This window comes from Elephas maximus, chromosome 13 (assembly GCF_024166365.1).
Source record: "Elephas maximus indicus isolate mEleMax1 chromosome 13, mEleMax1 primary haplotype, whole genome shotgun sequence".
Classification (NCBI taxonomy): Eukaryota; Metazoa; Chordata; class Mammalia; order Proboscidea; family Elephantidae; genus Elephas; species Elephas maximus.
The window spans coordinates 94,281,668-94,301,102 of record NC_064831.1 but is presented as its reverse complement, the minus strand read 5'-3'; the positions used below and the strand labels follow the sequence as shown (position 1 = coordinate 94,301,102).

General features: G+C 40.3%; 1 protein-coding gene across 7 annotated transcripts in view; it reads right to left on the bottom strand.

Moving 5' to 3' along the window:
• Positions 1-19,435, bottom strand: part of TJP1 (tight junction protein 1) — a 314,963-nt gene that overhangs the window by 20,687 nt on the left and 274,841 nt on the right. For 5 of the 7 annotated variants that reach the window (XM_049906006.1, XM_049906007.1, XM_049906004.1 and 2 more), the window contains 12 exons: positions 16,994-17,102; positions 15,787-16,006; positions 15,339-15,523; positions 15,141-15,236; positions 11,554-11,636; positions 10,702-10,912; positions 10,313-10,413; positions 6,179-6,529; positions 5,608-5,847; positions 4,099-4,971; positions 3,869-3,966; positions 1,823-2,050 (listed from right to left, as the gene is read on the bottom strand). In XM_049906006.1, coding sequence (XP_049761963.1) covers positions 1,823-2,050; positions 3,869-3,966; positions 4,099-4,971; positions 5,608-5,847; positions 6,179-6,529; positions 10,313-10,413; positions 10,702-10,912; positions 11,554-11,636; positions 15,141-15,236; positions 15,339-15,523; positions 15,787-16,006; positions 16,994-17,102 — 2,795 coding nt within the window. The remainder of the gene's footprint in view (positions 1-1,822; positions 2,051-3,868; positions 3,967-4,098; positions 4,972-5,607; positions 5,848-6,178; positions 6,530-10,312; positions 10,414-10,701; positions 10,913-11,553; positions 11,637-15,140; positions 15,237-15,338; positions 15,524-15,786; positions 16,007-16,993; positions 17,103-19,435) is intronic. The other 2 variants (XM_049906010.1, XM_049906008.1) reach the window with 1 other exon arrangement.

The window sequence follows — 19,435 nt, the reverse complement described above, 5'->3', positions numbered from 1 at the left end:
GGAGGGACCCCAGAGATCATGGTCCCCGGACTCTCTGTTAGCCCAAAACTAAAACCATTCTCAAAGCCAATTCTTCAGACAAAGATTCGACTGGACTATTAGACATAAAATGATACTGGTGAGGAGTGTGCGCCTTAGCTCAAGTAGACACATGAGACTATGTGGGCAGCTCCTGCCTGGAGGTGAGATGAGAAGGCAGAAAGGGACAGGAGCTGGTTGAGTGGACACATGAAATTCAGGGCAGAGAGGAGGAGTGTGCTGTCACATCGTAGGGAGAGCAACTAGGGTCACCTAACAAGGTGACTATAGGTTTCTGTATGAGAAACTGACTTGAATTGTAAACTTTCACTTACAGCACGATTAAAAAAAAAAAAAAAAGTAGCCTTGCCCCAACCCATGGCAACCCTAGGGGGAAGAAAAATTTTTGGTTTTTAGTGTCAGAAGTTTTAAAGTATATACGGTAAGAATTTTCACTTGATAGTAAATGATGAGAGGTAATTATGCTCACATAATTCTTAGCATCTAATCCAGTAAAAACCTGCATGGTTTAAAAGTGTAAAACTTGACATAAAAATGAGGGGTGATGGCTTTCTGATGTGTCACCTTGGCTAGGCTGAACTATCCCCGGTTATTCTATCACAGACCTAGGTGCTGGTCTGAAGGGATTTCCCAAACACAGCTCAAGGCCCAGGTCAACTGACTCTAAGTTAATCAGAAGACAGGCTATCTACGGCCTAACCTAAGCAGATGAATGCTTTTAAAAAGAACTCAGGACATACCTGAGCTCAGAGATTCTCAAATAGCTCTAAGTCTTCCCTCCTGACTACCTGCCCTATGGACTTTGAGCTTACTTTGCCAGCCCCCACAATTGTGTAAACCAGTATCTTGTAAAAAAAAAAAAAATCCGTATGTGTTTTTCATTCTCGTGGGTTTTGCTGGGGGCATATACCCACTTGTGTCAGTGTCGCTTTGTAACCCACTGTCAGGACCAAACTGTTATCAATTAGGGTTTTACCAGAGAAGCAAGACCAGTAGAAGAGACAAACCTATACAAGCACAGGTGGGTTCATACCCCAACAAAACCCACAAGAACAAAACACACACACACAAGAAACAGACAGGCCAGCAAACACAGGAAGCAGTACACAACAGGGAAAAAGTCTGGAGTCAAGAAATCTGGGGTGTAGTCCTAGACCTGCCCGTCACTTCACTTCACTGGATTGTGGTTTCCTCACCTATAAAACTCCATCAGAAATCTCTGAAGCCCCCTTAAACTCCAATAATAAAGACAAGCTCTTTATTGCCTTGAAAACATTTCTGACTGACATGAGACCTCTGCAGCTAAGCAGCTTGCTAGATTAAAAACTAGAATTAATCCTACATTTTGAGAGGGAGAGAAAAAAAACCTCTCTAGTCTTCCCCCTCAAACAATGTCTACCTCACACCTCTGTTTTTAGATTTAAGGAAAAAAAAGAGGAGCCAGAGGAAAAGAACCATCATTAAACGTGCTGTACAAATGGGGAAAGCTTTGATGATTCAGCTAAAAATCAGTCCACACTTTACTTTCAGTTTGAACATCTTTTCTAATGTAAATTAAAACTGTATCTCTCATATCAGATTTTAAGAACAAAAACAAACACACATCCCAGACCTAGAAAGTATATACGATGCTGAACCACTACAGCCAAGAGAAATCACGTATTGTACTTTAGTGCTGCCTTTTAAAATATACTGAGCTTCACATGATTAACTCCATTTCATGCAATCAAATCTTTATGTTTTGTCTTATTTTTAAAAATAAGGCTTAGGTGAAATAACATACTTGGAAGAGTAACTAGAGAAATTTGGTTGACTCTGAGAATGAACAGGCTTGGCAGGCTCTGGGAGATGGCCAGCAGGGATGTGTGCAGAGGGTTTGCTCTCAAAACTTCTTCGGTCAAAGTATGAGAGCTGTTTTCGATAATATTCCTCATCTTCCTCAGGGTCGTAATGATTTGAACGAACAATATCTTCAGGCAGCTTCGGCTGAGGTTTCTGAGGCTCTGGGATCCTGGCAGAGAAAGAGTGAGAAACGGAACTACTTAGATGTTAATTTTACAAAGAAAATGGAATACATAAATATTATCTTGACCTTGTCGCTGCTGGCTACCATGATTGTTCAAGACCCAGCAGAGCTGTCCAGCGATTAAAGTGGACGCCCCGAAACCCATGTCCTCATATGTGATACTCAAAAGGAAGCCTCCTTGCACCTCACCAGTCCACTAACACAGTGTAAGATCTTGGTGCTTATCTGGAGCAGGTTAACTAGTGGCTGGCAGGTCAGCTCCAACTCGTGACCCCGTGGGTGTCACAGCAGAGTTGTGCTCCATGGGATTGGCAATGGTGAATTTTTCATAAGTAGATCACCTGGCCTTTCTTCCGAGGTGCCTGTGGATGGAGTCAAACTACCCACCTTTTGATTACCAACTGAGCACATTAAGCATTTGCAACACTCAGGAACTCCAGAGCAGGGTAACCAAAAAAAAAAAAAAAACCAAACCCATTCCCATCCAGTCGATTCCGACTCACTGAGACCCTATAGGACAGCGTAGAATTGCCTCATAGGATTTCCAAGGAGCATCTGGTGGATTCGAACTGCTGACCTTTTGGTTAACAGCCAACGTCTTAACCACTGTGCCACCAGGGCTCCGCAGCAGGTTAAAAAAAAAAAAAAAAAAATTTTTTTTTTTTTTTTTTTTAGGTTAGAAGTGGTTAATTAGGAAAAGAGAAGGGAATGTGGTGGAGAGCTTCTAGCAGCACATACCAGCAGTGTCAGCAACGAGGAATAATTGACAGGAATTAAGAACTTTACAAAAGGAGAGTAATCCAGGATCAATAAGTGATCCTGACATGAGCAGACAGCTCTACGCAGTCCAAAGTGCAAGACCGCACAGGAAGCAGGGCAGGAAAGAGAACCAGTCATTAAACAAGTACATACATGGCTATCTGTGCATGCTCTACTTGGTAAATTTCAGAAAATCTGCATCAAAAAGGATAAAAAAATGGGTTTCACACCCAAAAGGGGAGGGGGGGGTGCCGAAGTTTCAGTTATTATAAAAGTTTATTTCGCACAGAATGGCTCGTTTGCTAATGATACTGGCTAAGGGAGACACCACAGTCGTTTATGTTTTCATGAAAAGCACCAGAGTCATTAAAATGAGAAGAAAAACTTAAATGCTAGATAGTAGTTTGTTGCTGTTGTTGTTAAGAGCTGCCGAGTTGTTTCCAACTCATAGCAACCCTGTGGGACAGAGTAGAACTGTGCCATAGGGTTTCCAAGGTAGTGGCTGGTGGATTTGAACTGCTGAACTGTTGGTTAGCAGCCCAGCTCTTACCCACTACAAGACCAGGGCTCCAGAGAGCAGTGGCTCCTCCATAGTGCAGGCACAGGTGTATGTCCTTGGCTGACTGTGCTGATGTGCTCGGCACAGAGACAAGCATGTGGAGCACGCTCACGACACAATTTATCTTAACCAATTTGAGCCTGTTTCCTTGCCCCTAAAAACTAGGATTTCACATGTCTCAAAACATTTTTACAACTCAAAACACAGTACAAATGTTAGGGGCTTACAATTTTTTAGTCATTTGCTAGGAAAATCTTTTTGAAAGATTTGTTTTCTGAAGGCTTAACAAAGGTAAAGCCTTCCACTTTTCTTTCTAGGGCCTCTGTTTTAATCAATTAATTAGGACAGTGGGCAAACAATTCTCTTCCTTTCCATACATCTCAACTAACAGAGTGAGAGGCTTTCTCACTGACTAATGAGGTCACGTCCCCAAGTCAGCTGCATGCCACCAAACGCCTCTGTAAATCACCATCAAGCACACCCACCTGTAGAGTGTTTTGTCATGCTCACTGAATTGATTCTGCGGAGTGGACTTAGGACCAATGATGGGAGGCCCCGCAGGTTTCGATGCTACTTCTGGAGGCTGCAGAAAAATAAGACAAACATGCCTCAGGAGCCAGGCTACATTTAAGAGGGCAGGAGAGAGCTAAGAAGCTCTCTGAGCTACTCTTCACTCAACGTCGCTTCTGCATCCAAGAACGGAAGCCATATTTACCTTAAAGCTGGCTGTGTCGTTTACGTCCTTCTTACTCTCTAACGATGCGGACCTCTTGTTTTCAAACATTTTAACCCTAGTGAGCACAGACTGTGGTTTCATTGCTGGATCTTCCTCTTCTTCAGTCAGAGTTGGGGGTGGAGGCAGCGGTTTGGTATTTTGAGGCGGAACTTCTGGCTTATGTTGGGATGAAGGCATTAGAGGAGGGACAATTGCAGCACCATGGAGAGGCTCATACTGGCCTGCTTTGGAGGTAAATCCTTGCGATGGTACTTGCTCGTAACTTCTTGGGTACTGGTCAAAATACTGCTTGGGCTCTGAAGACTTAGGGCCTGCTGAAGGATAGGGCTGTGCTTCTGGTCTGTACCTGCCATGCACGTCATACCCGGGAGTTGGCTGCTCTTCATGTCGGAGGGTAGGAGTTCTAGGTGGCTGTTCATAGCGTGGCCTACTGTCATAAGACAGAGGAGCCGGTTCTTCAAAACGTGGAAAATACCCTCGTTCTGCGGACTCTTCAGGATGCTGTCTGGAGTCAAGGTCTCGAGGATGCTGATTATCAAAAGAAGGTCGAGGTTGGTAGGGCTGTTTGTCATCATAATATGACCACTGTTCTTCATATGTAGGGACTCGATCTTCATACCGCAGACGATGGTCATAGTTTCGAGAAAACTGGTCCGTGTAGCTCGAGGTGTCGTATCTGTACGGGGGCTGCTCCAGGTCTCTGCTGGCTTGTTTCTCTACATAGGGGAGCTGGGGCTCATAGCTCAGATTAGTCTCTTTGTCTGGTCTTGGCCCTGGGTGACCAACAGCTGACTGCTTCAAAACATGATTCTGTCTCATTATTTCCTCAGGATACGGATCCTTTCTATACGCCTGTATAAAAAAATCCATGTTTAAGTATAAATGCTTGTTTTTAAACTCTGTGTTATTAGATAAGCCTATGATTTAATACGTAAAAATGGTATATTCTACCATTTATTGCCAGGAGAGACCAGATTAGTGAAGAAAGCTAGTTTAGGTGAGAGCTCAAAGTTTATAATGCAGGTAGGTGCTTTATGTTTTAGCATGTACTAAATGAAAGTGAGTTAAAGATAATTAATTACTAAATTTAGAAAAATTACTGCACTGAGCTATTGATTCCATTTGATTTTGACAATGAAAATAAAAATCACAAAAAAAACTTATGGACACCAAAATTTATAGAAATAATGCTTATGATGGATTTCAACTACAATTAAGAAATTCTGGAAGATACGGAAAACCAAAATTAACAGCTATGAAATAAAAAATATGAAGCACAAATCCCAGTTAAAAGGCCTCTTAAATAATCAGTAGACCATGGAAGCCATGCAAACTACAAAACTGACATGATTTGTACCAATTCGAAAGCATTATGATACATAAGCCCACAGTAAAGAAGCAAAAGGCACGCTTAAAGGGCAAAGCAAAAATGATCATGTGCTAGACTGACGGAGAGCGACAATGAGTGCGGCACTGCAGCACAGGTACCTTTGCTGGGTCTACATGCGACGACAATGGTGCTTCTTGATCCCTGAGCATTATGTGAGCTGCCTCAGTGCTTGGTGTTCTTAAAGAATCAGCTTGTGGTGAGGGAGAGGCGGAAGGAGCTGGGGTGGGCTCCTCCAGTTGTACATTAGTTAAATGCACACTGTGATTAACAGCTGAGGTTGATGATGCTGGGTTTGTTTCAGGCGAAAGGTAAGGGACTGGAGATGAGGCTTCTGCTGTCTGTGAAGTGTTTAAAATATTTTAAACATAGTGTTTCTGTTTACTGCTAACTTCCCACTTCAAATTCTAGTGGTTGGTAGGCATACATTTTAAGTGTGCTGAGTAACAAGACTATGACCTCAGGTCCAAAATTTTTTTAAAACTCCAGTATATACTGCTGTGTAAATGAACGCACAAAGTTTAGAATTAAGTCCTTGGTATTCTCAAATTGAAATTCCAAATTAATTCTTAATACGAAGAAAGGACAAAATATATTCTTTAACTCAATCACCACACTCTGAAATTTAACAATGCACCTCTAACTACGAAACGCCGAGTGCTTGCTGCTTACCTGTTGAGAGGCTGTTTTAAATCCAGGGGAGTCTATTCTATGAATTGGTTGTGGCTGCGCTTGTGGTGAGTAAGGAGGATATGTTTGGTTTTCAGGATGCAGTCCAGAGGAGTCCTCTCTTACAGGCTCAGAGGACCGTGTAATGGCAGACTCCGGTGGAGTCCCAACCTCATCATTAAGGGTTTCATCTAGTTCTTGATCAGTGTAGGCCCCGCCTTCTGTATCTGTGTCTTCATAGTCAGAAGTGTGTCTACTGTCCGTGCTATACATTGAGTATTCGCTACCTGGGGCTGACAGGTAGGACAGACGATCGTCATGCAAATCAAGGTCATCACTTGTAGCACCATCCGCCTGGGTCAAATAAAAGTAAATTAAGAATTTTATTCAGTAGTTCTTTAAGAGATGGCCTTTATTTTACAAGGGAGATTGAAAAGGGAGAAACCACATCTATTTCCTTCAAATTTACGGCAAAGAAAGGTCAAGAAGATTGTACAGGCACACATGCAGACACACAGAGCATCCCTCGAGATCTGGAGGGCTTGGATGAATGAGATGTCGGCTGGCTGGCCAGAACAAAGCTGGAACTCTGGAGCCCAGCCCCAGAAGACAATGAAGGAGCCTGGCACCACGTAGGTTTATCAAACCTAACCACAAGCTTCTCAGCCCAAAGCCAGAAGAGGGAGAATGCTACCAAACCAAGCTCACAGAGACAAAGGCACACTGACAGAACAGCGCATGTGAGAATAACTACAAAAATAAAAGCCACAGTTTCAGCTGAATAAGATCTAATAGATATATATTTAGAAAACATTTTTTTTTTAAAAAGTTGACATTTGGCCCTAAATCTTTTATAAAACACAACAGGAAAGCATCACCTAAGCAGTGGTTGCCCCATTAAAAACTAGAAGGATTTTCTTCTTTGTGATTTTTCACAGGGTAGTATCCAATGGATGGAGAGAGGAAAACACAGTGATGCTTCTCTTTTACAAGTAAACAAGAGCTGAGTTAGTTTCTACTAGTCTCTGCTGACCCTTTTCGGAGTAGACCACAAAGAAAAGGAGAAGTATTTGAGGGAACTATAAAGCTGAGATCAACAGGTGGTCAACGGGTATTAATCTGGAACTAGTGCCTGGATTACACACAATAGTCCCTGAAGATCTTGCCTGGACACTGTGTCCAGTCTGGCCCGAGAACGGAAGTATCTGGAACCCAGAGGTCAGAAAATACCTCTTCCATTCAGCATCCGCTGAAGGACACACATCAGGCTCTTGTTCTCCAAACAGATGCGCTGCTATTCAGTAGCAGGCTTGTTGTGGCTCTGTAGGTCTGCTGTACCAGGAACATGTTTCTTGGGAGTTGTATCACCTGAGTGGAGCTTTCCAAGCATTCTCTTGCCTGGCTCTGTCAGCGCCTGGCCCTGAACACTGACTGCCATCCTGATACAGAAGACTAGTCTATGTCAGGCCTCCCTATGGTTCCAGCTTTCAAAAGAGCACCTCCTGGCTGGGAAAGTGAGAATCCCAGGGCTTTGCCTTATGTTAGTCAGATCAGTGTTTCTCATGCTGAAATTTCAATGGCTTCTAAACTCTGTGATGCCTACTGCAGAAGAAATCTTCTGGCTATCTACTCTCGTTTTTAAAACCTGCCAGAGCCTGAAGTCTAGGACCAGGGAAATATTTACGACCTTAGGGAAGAATAAGCTTGGAACTCACTAATCCTCCTAGCTTTTGCACTTGGTATGAAATGCAGAAGTGAGCATGAACCATGTGCTGCTTTGCAGCAGGAAATGACATATGCCTACATGCTAACAAAGTCTCAAGATGACTCCTCTTGGCTTAGTAGGGAACACACAAGATGGTACCAGATATTGCAAAAAGGAACTCTTCCTAGCAGTAAGGTCAAAGTAGTTAGGTCAGGGAAGTCAATGTGAAATGAAGTGGTTTTAAAGTATATATTCTGATAAATATAGCTGAATGGGGGGGGGGGGATATCAAGCTTGATTTAAATTATAATGACTTTTTCTAAATTATAAAATGCTTCCTCTATCTATATAATAAATGACCTATTTTTCCTCACATAAAAAGCCAGGTGAGTTAGACCTTTATTTAAAAATCCAAGCAAAGAAAGGAAGCATACAATAATATCACAAAGAAGAATTACAGAAAATTAAGATTTATGGACTTAAGAAAAAAAATCTCTTGGATACGAAGACAAGTATACTTTGTGCATTCTGGAAAAACATTTTTATAGACTAATTTCACTTTAAGAATTATCAGTGCAAGCTATTAACATCCTACCTGACAAAGGATGCTAACAGAACTGTGTTGTCACAGAAGATTAGTATGACATAATAGTAAGAAGACTGCAATCCTTTGTATCTAATGCCACAAGATTAAAAATTAGTAACAGTTAATGTGCTGCTGTAAAGTGGTATAGTGGTTTTTTTTCCACCTTCATTTTTCTACCATGTGTCCCAGCTAACATGTCAATTATTCAAAGTGGTCTTATGATCTCATATGCATGGTGCGTGCCCCAGACCGGTACTGATGAGAACAACCACAGTGTGACACATGGATACAGATGAGACCAGGTGACTACCTCTGGGTGTCAGCGTTCTAACTTCTCGTCTTGCAGAGACTGTGTGTTTTCTGGGCAATGGGCACAGCGGCCCTAAGCATGCAGCATGCATGGCCAGAACAGCTGTAGCCATAGCCAAGCAGAGTGAAGTAGGGGCCATGCAGGGGCAAAACACAACAGAAACCAAACCAATAAGGACACACAAAAAACAAAGGAAAAAAAAAAAAAAACAAGAGGTATTCTCAATCTTCCCTAACAATCCAAACTTGACAATTCTGCTCTGGTCTGGAGAAGAGCAAAGACACAAAAAGAAAAGGTTCCTTCAACTGTTACTGTGAAAAAGTATTAGTCCTCCCAACAAAATAAACAGAACTTTCCCATCAAAAACTGCTATAAAACCAGAAAAACCGATCATAGAAAATATTTATTTCAAGACTGGACATTTGGATGTACATAATATCAAAATTCAATGCCAGAAAGGATCTATCACGTTACCCCACATTTCCCAATGTGTTGGAATAATGTTGACAGGTGCCAAGTGAAAGAAAAAAATGTCTAGTTAAGAACTTGGGGAAATACTGGGTTAAACAAAGTAGGTTTTTTTTTTTTTTACCTACAAGATTTCTCAGAGCCTTTAATATGCTGGTGGACACTGGGACATCCTGAGAGGGGCTATGGTTTACAATAGTTTCTACAAGTACTTGCCTTCAGAGTACCTTTTTCTCAAAGCAAGTCCAGAATCTAGTGTGCTGAGGACGACGCTTTAGGAAACACTCATGTAGCCCATCCAATGCCCCTCATCTTCAGAAAGCTGAAGGAGGAACTGAAGCCCAGGTTCAAGGCCATTCCTCAGTCAGCTGGAGGCAGAGTCAGAACTCAGCACCGTTCTTTTCACTTTAATTTGAAAATTCTTTTTTTCTTCTCTTTGATTTTATTTGTTTTGTTGTTGAGAATATACACAGCAGAACACACACCCATTCAACAGTTTCTACGTGTACAATTCAGTAACGTTCTCTGAGTTGCGCAACCATACTCACCCTCCTTTTCTGAACTGTTCCTCCCCCAGTGACACAGGCTCGTTGCCCACCAGCTTCCTATCTACCTTTCCAGTTGCTCCTATCCACCTGATCCCATATAAACAGTTCTTAAAAGCGAACAGCACTCAAGGCAGACATTCTTTACCTAGTTAAGCTGAGCTACTGTTTGGTTTTAAGAAAACTTCAGGGGATACTTTTGGTTTAAGATTTAGACATTATCTCAGGGCAGTAGTTCAAGGGGCTCATCCAACCTTCAGGACTCCAGAAAGTTATCTGAGAATTCTTTAAAACAGCATCATACTGAGTGGTAATTCAAAAGGTATGGAAATTTAGGAATCTCCTACTACCAAAAACAACTTTCACAACCCCTATATATACAAACTATAAAAACCTAAAAGTTAACTTTCTCAAAATTACTCTAATATGGTAATCCAACTGGAAAACAATGGTAAGTCAAAGGCATCTCTGATTGGCTACATAATCTACTAACAGGTCAAAAAAGTAACAGAAAATTTCTTACCTTTCCCTCAGAAACCCATACCAGCTGGTTCTGTTGTTGCTGAATTGCTTCTTTTAGTGCACCATACCAACCATCATTCATTGAATTTAAATTAATTGTAGCTAAAAATAAAATAAACAATGTAGTTTCATGGTTAGAACCCTGACCAAAGTCAGGAAAATTCACTCAAACTCACTTAGAACCCAATCGCTACTCAAATTATTTGAAAGATGGCGTTTGCATACACAAATCTTTGAGATCTCTATTTTTGTCCTGTATATTTTCTTTCAACCAAATAACAGCTGTTGATACAACAGGAAGCTGTCCAGACAGAAGTCACAAAAGTTTTAGTACTTGACAATACAACATTCTGCCAACATTTTAAGCTCAGAGACCTTTAATACACTCACTTGTAAAAAGATGATGATTATTTTTACGAAGTTTATGAGACCGCTCATATAACTTCCTGGCACTTTTCCGTGACTCTGGACATAATCTCATTCTCATCGTTTTCACACCTTGCTTAGAATCAGGGTTAAGGAACACGACTATTGGGTACCACTGGGCATAATTCAAACGGTCAACTGCATTTGGTGTTACATCTAATAAAGCGTGCTTGTCCTGGAGACAGAAAGAACAAAATCAATACACAAGGACACAAAAGATATGGCTAATTCGTGAAGAATCATCACCTTCAGAAAAGAAGTCATAGACTATACTACATTCAACTGGTAAATGGGCTTTTAACAAATGTATGATCTGTCTCAGGAAATTTGAGAAACATCAGAAGTTAATGCAATAGAATTTCTAGCCTAATTAAAATACTTATTTTTTAACTAGCTCACTTTTAAAGACTTATACCCAATACTTGCAAGCTTATGGTATTATCTGTGTTCAGTCAGGGATAAATTACGTATCACAATGTAATGTCCCTGACATAATCCTGTAGATTAACGGCACATTCCCTACGCACGTAAACACTGAAGGACAACCCGAACTGTTCTGATGTAAATACAGTCTTTTAGTATTGAACACTGTAATTTTTTGTGGTAATGAGAAAGATCATCTTTTGATGCATTTAATAACTTTCCCTCAGAAGTGATTATGATAATACCTTTCAGTAAGGGCTTAATTTTCTTATGGTATACCAGTAACCATCATAGAAAAACTACCTTCTACTTTCAAATTAACCAAATCCCATTCCACTCAAAAACACAACATTCACAGCTTATAAAGAAACAGGCTAACTGTTAATAACTTACTTGATCAATTATTTGCTTTATTGTATGAAGGCGAATAATGCCTGAGCTACGTTGGTCAGTTCCAGCATCTCGTGGTTCACTTTCTAGTCATGAAGTCAGGACAAAAACAAAACATTCAATTTCCACTGGTTAGATCAAGTTTTCTCAACACCACGTAATCTACTGTTGTGGGAAGCTGCTCTGTGAATCAGTGGATGTTGGCAGCATCCCTGGCCTCTACCCACCAGTTGCCTGTAGCACCTTTTTCCCCACCATTTCCCCATTTATGACAAACAAAAATGTCTCCAGGTGTGGCCAAATGTCCCCTAGGGAACAGACCACCCTGGCTGAAAACATGGGGTCAGATCAATACTTCCCAATGGAAATGGGGCTGAAATTAGGAAGAGACAAGTAAGGCATCTACCTCAGGCACAAAATTTAAAGGGAGAGGTGCCCCCAAAAACTTCAGTAATCAAGCAACATTTTGATACAATATCTTTTTTTTTAAGTCAAAATTAATGCAAAAAATACATGATGAAGACATAACAAAATTTTACATAAAGACAAGAGCAGTAAGTGGAACTTGACTGAAAATTATTTAAGATTATCATGAGGTCAAGAGAAACTGTCAAATATGGCAATTTTCTCAATTGAAAACAAGACAGAGAAGTAGATTTTGAAAATATTATTGGTGAGTTTGCTTCATTAAAGTCAGAAAAGTAAAGTTATAACAAATTGTGAGTTGGGAAGAAGTTAAATATTTAAACTTAAAATAACTGAGTTTTAATACACCTATTTTTCATTTTGCCAATATTCCAAACTAATGTTCTGAAAAGAAAAAAATCACCATTAAACAAATACATAAATATATGCATGCTTGGATACGCATCTTCTCTTTTGCCTGAGGCTCCAATATGGCCTGGCATGGCACTACCTCTCAACCTTTTCCACACTGGGATATACAAGGAAAATGTTACTTGTTTGGCATGGCTGCTTCTGGTCAGTGGCCCACCGAGCCAGTAAGGGCTAAGGAGAGCAATACCTTGGCACACTCATAACCCAGTAGTCGGAAATATCACTAATGTGTAACTGTGAGGCAGCTCTGCGTGGCCTGGCAGTCATTCCCTCCCTGTGCTTGTACAATGAGCCACCTGCAGCATGTGAGTGGCTTCCAGCCAAGAATCTCTGAAGTCAAATTTACGTGAAGTTCTTCAATGAAAAGGCACAGCAATGTCTGTGACTCTCAGATGGGCTTGGTGTTTCAGATTAGACAAAGGCAGAGGCTTGGAAGGAAAAGTCACAGTGAAGAACCAGAAAAATGATTTCAGAGAGTGAGACTACTGCAAGACTAAGCTCCACAGGTGAGGAGGGCAGAATTTCACATTTGGTGGACATAGTGGAGTTAAGAGATCAGCTGGGAGTTTTGGTTGGAGAAAATGTTACCAATTCCTAACTCAAAAGACTCCCATTACACTCAAAGAGAACATGTAACTATGCTACCTGAATACCTTTGAAAACAGCCAGCCTCAAGAGTAAACCAGGTTAAACATACTTATTATCTTTTAGGAAACCCTGGTGGTATAGTGGTTAAGAGCTACATCTGCTAACCAAAAGGTTGGCAGTTCGAATCCACCAGGTACTCCCTCAAATCTCTATGGGGCGGTTCTACTTTGTCCTATAGGGTCACTATGAGTCAGAATCAACTCGACAGCAGTGGTTTTTTTTTAATATTATCTTTTAAGAACGAGCTCTGTAAGTCTTTGCATTAGCTTTTCCTAAATTTAAAAACTTTAAGATTGGTTACAGGTGGGGGATCACCGTCAACTTCTTTAGGTGGAATGTTATCTACCACCGGTGAATAAAAAAGACTTCTTCCAAAAAACCAACAAACTGATCAGGGAAACAAACAGTTTCTAATCTGCTCAAATTTTACTATCATTTGTTTTTAAGTCTTCTGATTTCAGAAAACAAATATCCTCATTCAATGTCACCAGCAATCAAATAAAAAGCAATATAAAAATAAGGTGATTCTCTGATCCTTTATGAGCACTTCTGTACAAGCGGTCCCCAGCTTACGATGTACTCGAGTTAACATGAACGGCACTGACAACCACCTCTTTATTGTACACCTTGGCACCAGTACCATGTACTGCACAGTGTTGCATAATCTGCTGATGTTCTCAGATGCTCACTCGCAGATGTTCAATGTTACAAGATTTATAAAGACACTTATTGTAATAATAAAAGGCGGTAATAATGAAATCTAAAAAAAAAAAAAGGTATTCCACTTAAGTCAGAATCCACTTATGACGGAGTGTTGGAACGGAACCCTGTTGTAAGTCGGAACTCCCTATAGTTTAAAATGTTAACAGGGTCTCTTATGTGCCAGTGGGAACAATAACAACAACAACAAAAATGCACAAGCCTCTGGAAAACAGTAACAATTACACATATCAGCAGGCTTAAAAAATGTTTTTATCTTACGTTTCATCCTTTCCTATCTGGGGGAATTTAGTCTAAGAAAAGTATCATAAATATGGGAAAAGCTACATTCTTGAGTATTTAAACTATTTAGGAAACAAGGCAGAGCATAAACAAGCAAATAAAACGGACAGATTTCTGCAGCCCTTGTAGTAGTAAATTTGAATTTGAAACTATATGAACAACAGAAGGCTAATCAAGCCACAAACCAACTGCAGAATATGTAATATAACGAAAACATGCTATTACCTATTAGGAAAGAAAGCAGGGTATGAACTTTCCTAAAGAGCATAAATAGAACTTTACAAAAATATATTTACAAAGGGTGGAAAGAATGGAAGACACAATGGGGTAAATTTTAGGGTGATAATGATATACTCCAATTAATTTTCTCACTTTTCCAAACAGAGAATGTTATTTTTCTGATTAGATCAGCAGTTTTGAGATTTTACATGTAATTTAAAGCAAGCCAACGTGGTTATAACTAAGTTTGTACATTTATATTATCACAATACCCTCACTAATGAAACAATACAATTAAAGAATCAGCAAGCAAAATCTGTTACACAAATAAACGGCACATTAACGCCAACTTCCTATAAACGTCTGCAATGGTAATAACTGGGAGCTGAATCATGCTTTTACTACTCTTTTTACATATTTATTTCCAACTGTTAGCTTAATGACTAAAGGCACTGGATTGAAGCCAGAAAGGGTTGAGTTCAAACCCAAGTTTTATCGCTCATTAGCTAGGTGTCATCATCAAGAAAAGTTTAAACTAAAGAAGTTGGTGGTGATCCCAGCCACAAAAACCTAAGGTTGGGTTTGCTCATCTTCAACACGGATATCATAATACCTAACACTCCATGGTGTTACTGTGCTAACCAGTTTTCATATGAAGCCAAGAGTTTCATAAATGGTGATTCTTCTTCTTATTAAAGGGAACCGGTAGACAAGGACACGATCGTTCAAGTTTCCCCCCAAATTAAATGCAGAGTAAAATGCAAATTTTCCCTTACCGAAACCTTTGTTTTTATTAAATGACTGGATGGTACCCATCCTTTAAAGGAGTAACTGATAACGAAACACCCTCAACCTCATCTTAAGTCAGTCGTGGGGCTACTTACTTGCAATCTGATAAATATCTGGTTCTTCTCTTGCCAGTTTTTCTCTGGCAACATCAGCTATTGGTCCAAAGATGGTTACAGGTCTCAGAAATCCAGCTGGGGAGAAATTCAAATGAAAAGTAGCATAGTTCATACTTTTTTCCTCCTCAAACATATTGACATAAAAGGTATTGGGTTACTCTGTAGAAAATAAACTACCTTCTCGAAGAACAACTCTTTCATAAGCTGGAAACTTTGTCTGAACTGGCTGGGCAGACAAATCCTCTCTGCTTTTTCGAAGATTTCTCTTGGAGCTGCGAAGACCTCGGAATCTCCAGAAGTCAGCACGGTCTCCTCCTGCTGTTTTTGGAAGTGTGTACTGTACACTGGCTAACTGCTCAGCTCTGTGTAAGAAAAGACAAAAATCAAGTAAGGGTATTTAAAAACAAAATAGAAAAGACGTACAATGAAATAAAATGTAAAATACTGGATATAAGTTTAAGTCTTAATGGTTAAAATTAAGAGGACTTTGTACAACTAAGTAAGTTATAGGTATGGCAAACAGAATAAAAAAAAATAATTACTTTTATCACCAAATTTCCCAATTCGACTGAAATCTTCTCTCAGTGCTTAATTCATTCTATGGCAAGTATGCAAATATTCATACCTGTTCTTATTAGGGATGATGCCTCGTTCTACTTCCTTATGATTTTTGCCAATTCGAATAGCAAGCCAGGAGCCCAGTTTTCCGTTGTACAAGGTATCCACGACACGGAACACTTCTCCTTTGTTAAAACTAAGTCCGTAGGGAGATTCCTTTTCATATTCAAAATGGGTTCTAATATAGAAAGAATCTCCTACATCTGATTCTACAATGCGACGATAAACTAAAAGGAATCACAACAGAATATCAATAGCTAGGGCGATAAGAAATTAATTTGAAGAGAATACACTATGTGAAGATGCTGTTAACATTAGCAACAAAAACAATAATATTAACAAATGCTGAATTATTGTATGTTGGGTACTGTACTAAGTATTTTATCTCAATTACTCATCACCATGACCTCATAAAATGGGAACTCTTAGCACCTCCATTTTGCAAATAGGGAAATCAATGCAGAAACAGATCAAGTAATTTGTCCAAGGCCACATACCTGCATCCTATTTATTAAATCTAGTTTAATTTAGCTGCAAATGTTACAGACATTTCCATTTTTTAAATGAGTGTCTCTCAGATGGGGGCAATTCTGCATCTGCCCCAGCAGACATTTAACAATACCTAGAGACATTTTTGGTTGTTACAACTGTGTGTGTGTAGGGGGGTGTGCTACCGGCACCTAGTGGGAAGAGGCCGGAGATGCTGCAAAACATCCTACAACACACAGGACAGTCCCCACCACAAAGGATTATAGGACCCAAAATGTCAATGATGCCACTGTTGAGAACACCTGTTCTAAATGAATGGCATACCTGCTTTATCACAGAGACAATCAGTCATTCTCTTGAATTAATGCTAACAAACATCTGGATGTACTACTTCGAAAACAACAGGACAAAATTTGGAAGCTACCCATATATAATTTTGTATGGTTTGATGGCTAATAAACAAACAGGATTTGTTTAATAACCTGTAAAGGGTAGGATGTTTCACTTAAATCAGAATGTCATAAAGGCTGGTCCTGTTAATGTGCTCTGCTAATAAACACAGTATAAAGCTGTGTGCCCCTTCATGTCTTAAAATAAAAAAAAAAGAACTGAGATTAACACATTCATTTCAACTTTGAGTGATTTACTAAAAAATGTGAAATAAATTCCTATGTAGGCCTTCCAATTCCTACAGGTTCTTGTCTCCATTTCTGACAATGTCTCACCGTCCTTCTTCTTCTGAGCCAATATGGTCACTTCTTCTCCTTTAGGGAGGTCGAGGAGGAAAAGAACAGCTTCTTCTCTTATGATATTTGTGAAATCTACATTGTTTACCTGTTAAAATAGATTTCTGAAATTACTCTCAGCTGTGTTTTAAGACTATAAAACTATTAACCTACACAGGAAACAAATATTCTCCCCTGATTAATGTGCTCACTGCTAACTAACTGAAAGGCTGGTGGTTCGAGTCCACCCAGAGGTGCCTCAGGAGAAAGGCCTGGCGGTCTGCCTCTGGAAACCAGCCCCTGAGAGCTCCGTGGGACTCGGTTCTGCTCTGACACACAGGGTCGCCACGGGTCGGTCAGCTTGACGGCAGCTGGTTTACCCAATCTGAAAACATCACACATTTAAAAACAACATCCTTTACTTTGGAGAAACAAGTATACTCTAAGCAGAAAGTGAGCAGAAGAGAGAGTGAGGGTGTAAATCCACTTAAAGAGCGTTCATAACGCGTCACGACACTGAGGATCACACTGCAAAATCTAACCGAGGCCAGAAAAGACAATCTCCAATTCCAAATACTTATTACTATTGCAAGATCTCTGGCCTTCAAATTTTAAATTATAAATTCATATGAATGTAAAATAGAGCCCTTAGAGCCTTTCACAGGTCTACCTTTCACCGGTCTCTGAGAAAGAAATAAAAGGGAAACGATAAAAAAAAAAAAAAAGAGAGATCAGGTATGCACTGTGGCTTCCCTGTAACAGCATCTGTGTGATGCAGGCTCAACGTCTGCCAAGTCAATAGTTACTTATACTAGAAACTCCTAACTTCCAAAAGGCAACTTGGCAAAATGTCTCCAGTGGCTGTACAATATTACAGATGTATTTTCTTCCGCCTTAAAAAAAAAAAAATTAAAGAACATGCACTATACTTTTATAATATGAAATAAAACTGAACTGTGAAGAAGTATTATTTTAAAATAAGGTGTGCCCCAATTAATAAGAGAATAACCGCTTGCCATTGAGTTGACTGAGACTCAAGGCAACCCTGTGTGTGTCAGGGTAGAACTGTGCTCCATAGGGTTTTCAATGGCTGATTTCTCACAATTAGATTGCCTGTCAGGCCTTTCTTCTGAGGCACAGCTGGGTGGACTCAATGTGTTAACTGTTTGCACCACCCAGGGGTAGTAAGAGAACAGGCCTCTTTAATTTCCTTGATATGGTGAACATTATTACACAGGTTAGTGTTTAAACGGGTTTTGACTTCACTGGATTGAGAAAAACTTAAGTATCATCAGGAAGAATCACAATGCAATGTCAGGTGGAAATCAGTAAGTCAGAAATGATACCCTGACTTTTTGACATGCTAAGTTTGCAGAAAAAGGAAGAGGACCAATGAAAATGGCCACAGGGGGCTGGCATTGTCTGATGATGCCCAGGGAATAGCTGAGATTGAAAAGATTGTGACTGGGAGTTACTCACTGTGTCACCAAGTCTGACATGAAGGCTGCAGAAGAGAAACGGAGAGCTACTGACATTTCCCAAGCTTTACAAGAATCAGTAAAGAAGGCAGGAAACCAAAAAGCAAACCAGACCCATTGCCACTGAGCTGATTTCGACCCTGTAGGACAGAGCAGAACTGCCCCATAGGGTGGGTTTCCAAGGCTGTGATCCTTACAGAGCAGACTGCCGGTATCTTCATCCTGCAGAGCTGCTGGCAGGCTCAAACCACTGACCTTTCAGTTAGCAGTCAAGCACTTTAACCGCAGCACCAGCAGTGCTCCTTAAAGAATGCAGAAGACGGCTAAAAAGGCTGAAGAAGTATGGCAGTGTTACGGAATTTTAGGAAGAAAGCACTCCAAGAAGGATTATTTAAGAGGGTCAAAATGCTGCTGAGAAATAAAGCAGACTGAGGGTTGAGGCTGGTTCCAGGTCAAAAACAACTTAGGAAAATTCAGATACAGCAGCAGTTCAAGTGGAAGCCAGACTGTAAGACTTAGTAACAATGACTGAAAAGAAAGCAGAGAAGGAACTTAACTGTACTTCCAACAAACTCAACAGCAAATGGAGAGAAGAGTACAAGACAGAGATGAGCTAGAGGAGAGGGAAAGAGAGAAAGATCGGCAAAGCAGCGAGTCTGGAGCAGACAGGAGACTGAATTCAGGACATGGGCAGGAGGTAGGCTGAACGCAGAAAGAGAGGAGGACAGAGGTGGCAGAGACCCTTGGAGGTGGAGAGGTACAGTAAATGCAGGAACTCGCACCTGATAAATCTAATCTTGTGATGAAAATAGGACAAAGTTTACCTGCCAGAAATTACAGAGGAGTCTAGATATTTTAGAAGAAAAGTAAGAGACAGATACTGCTTACAGCCAGAAAGATCTCAGTGGTAGACGGCATCTAAACCAAACTTCCCTGGGTGAGGTGACTCTTCTAACTGTGTCTG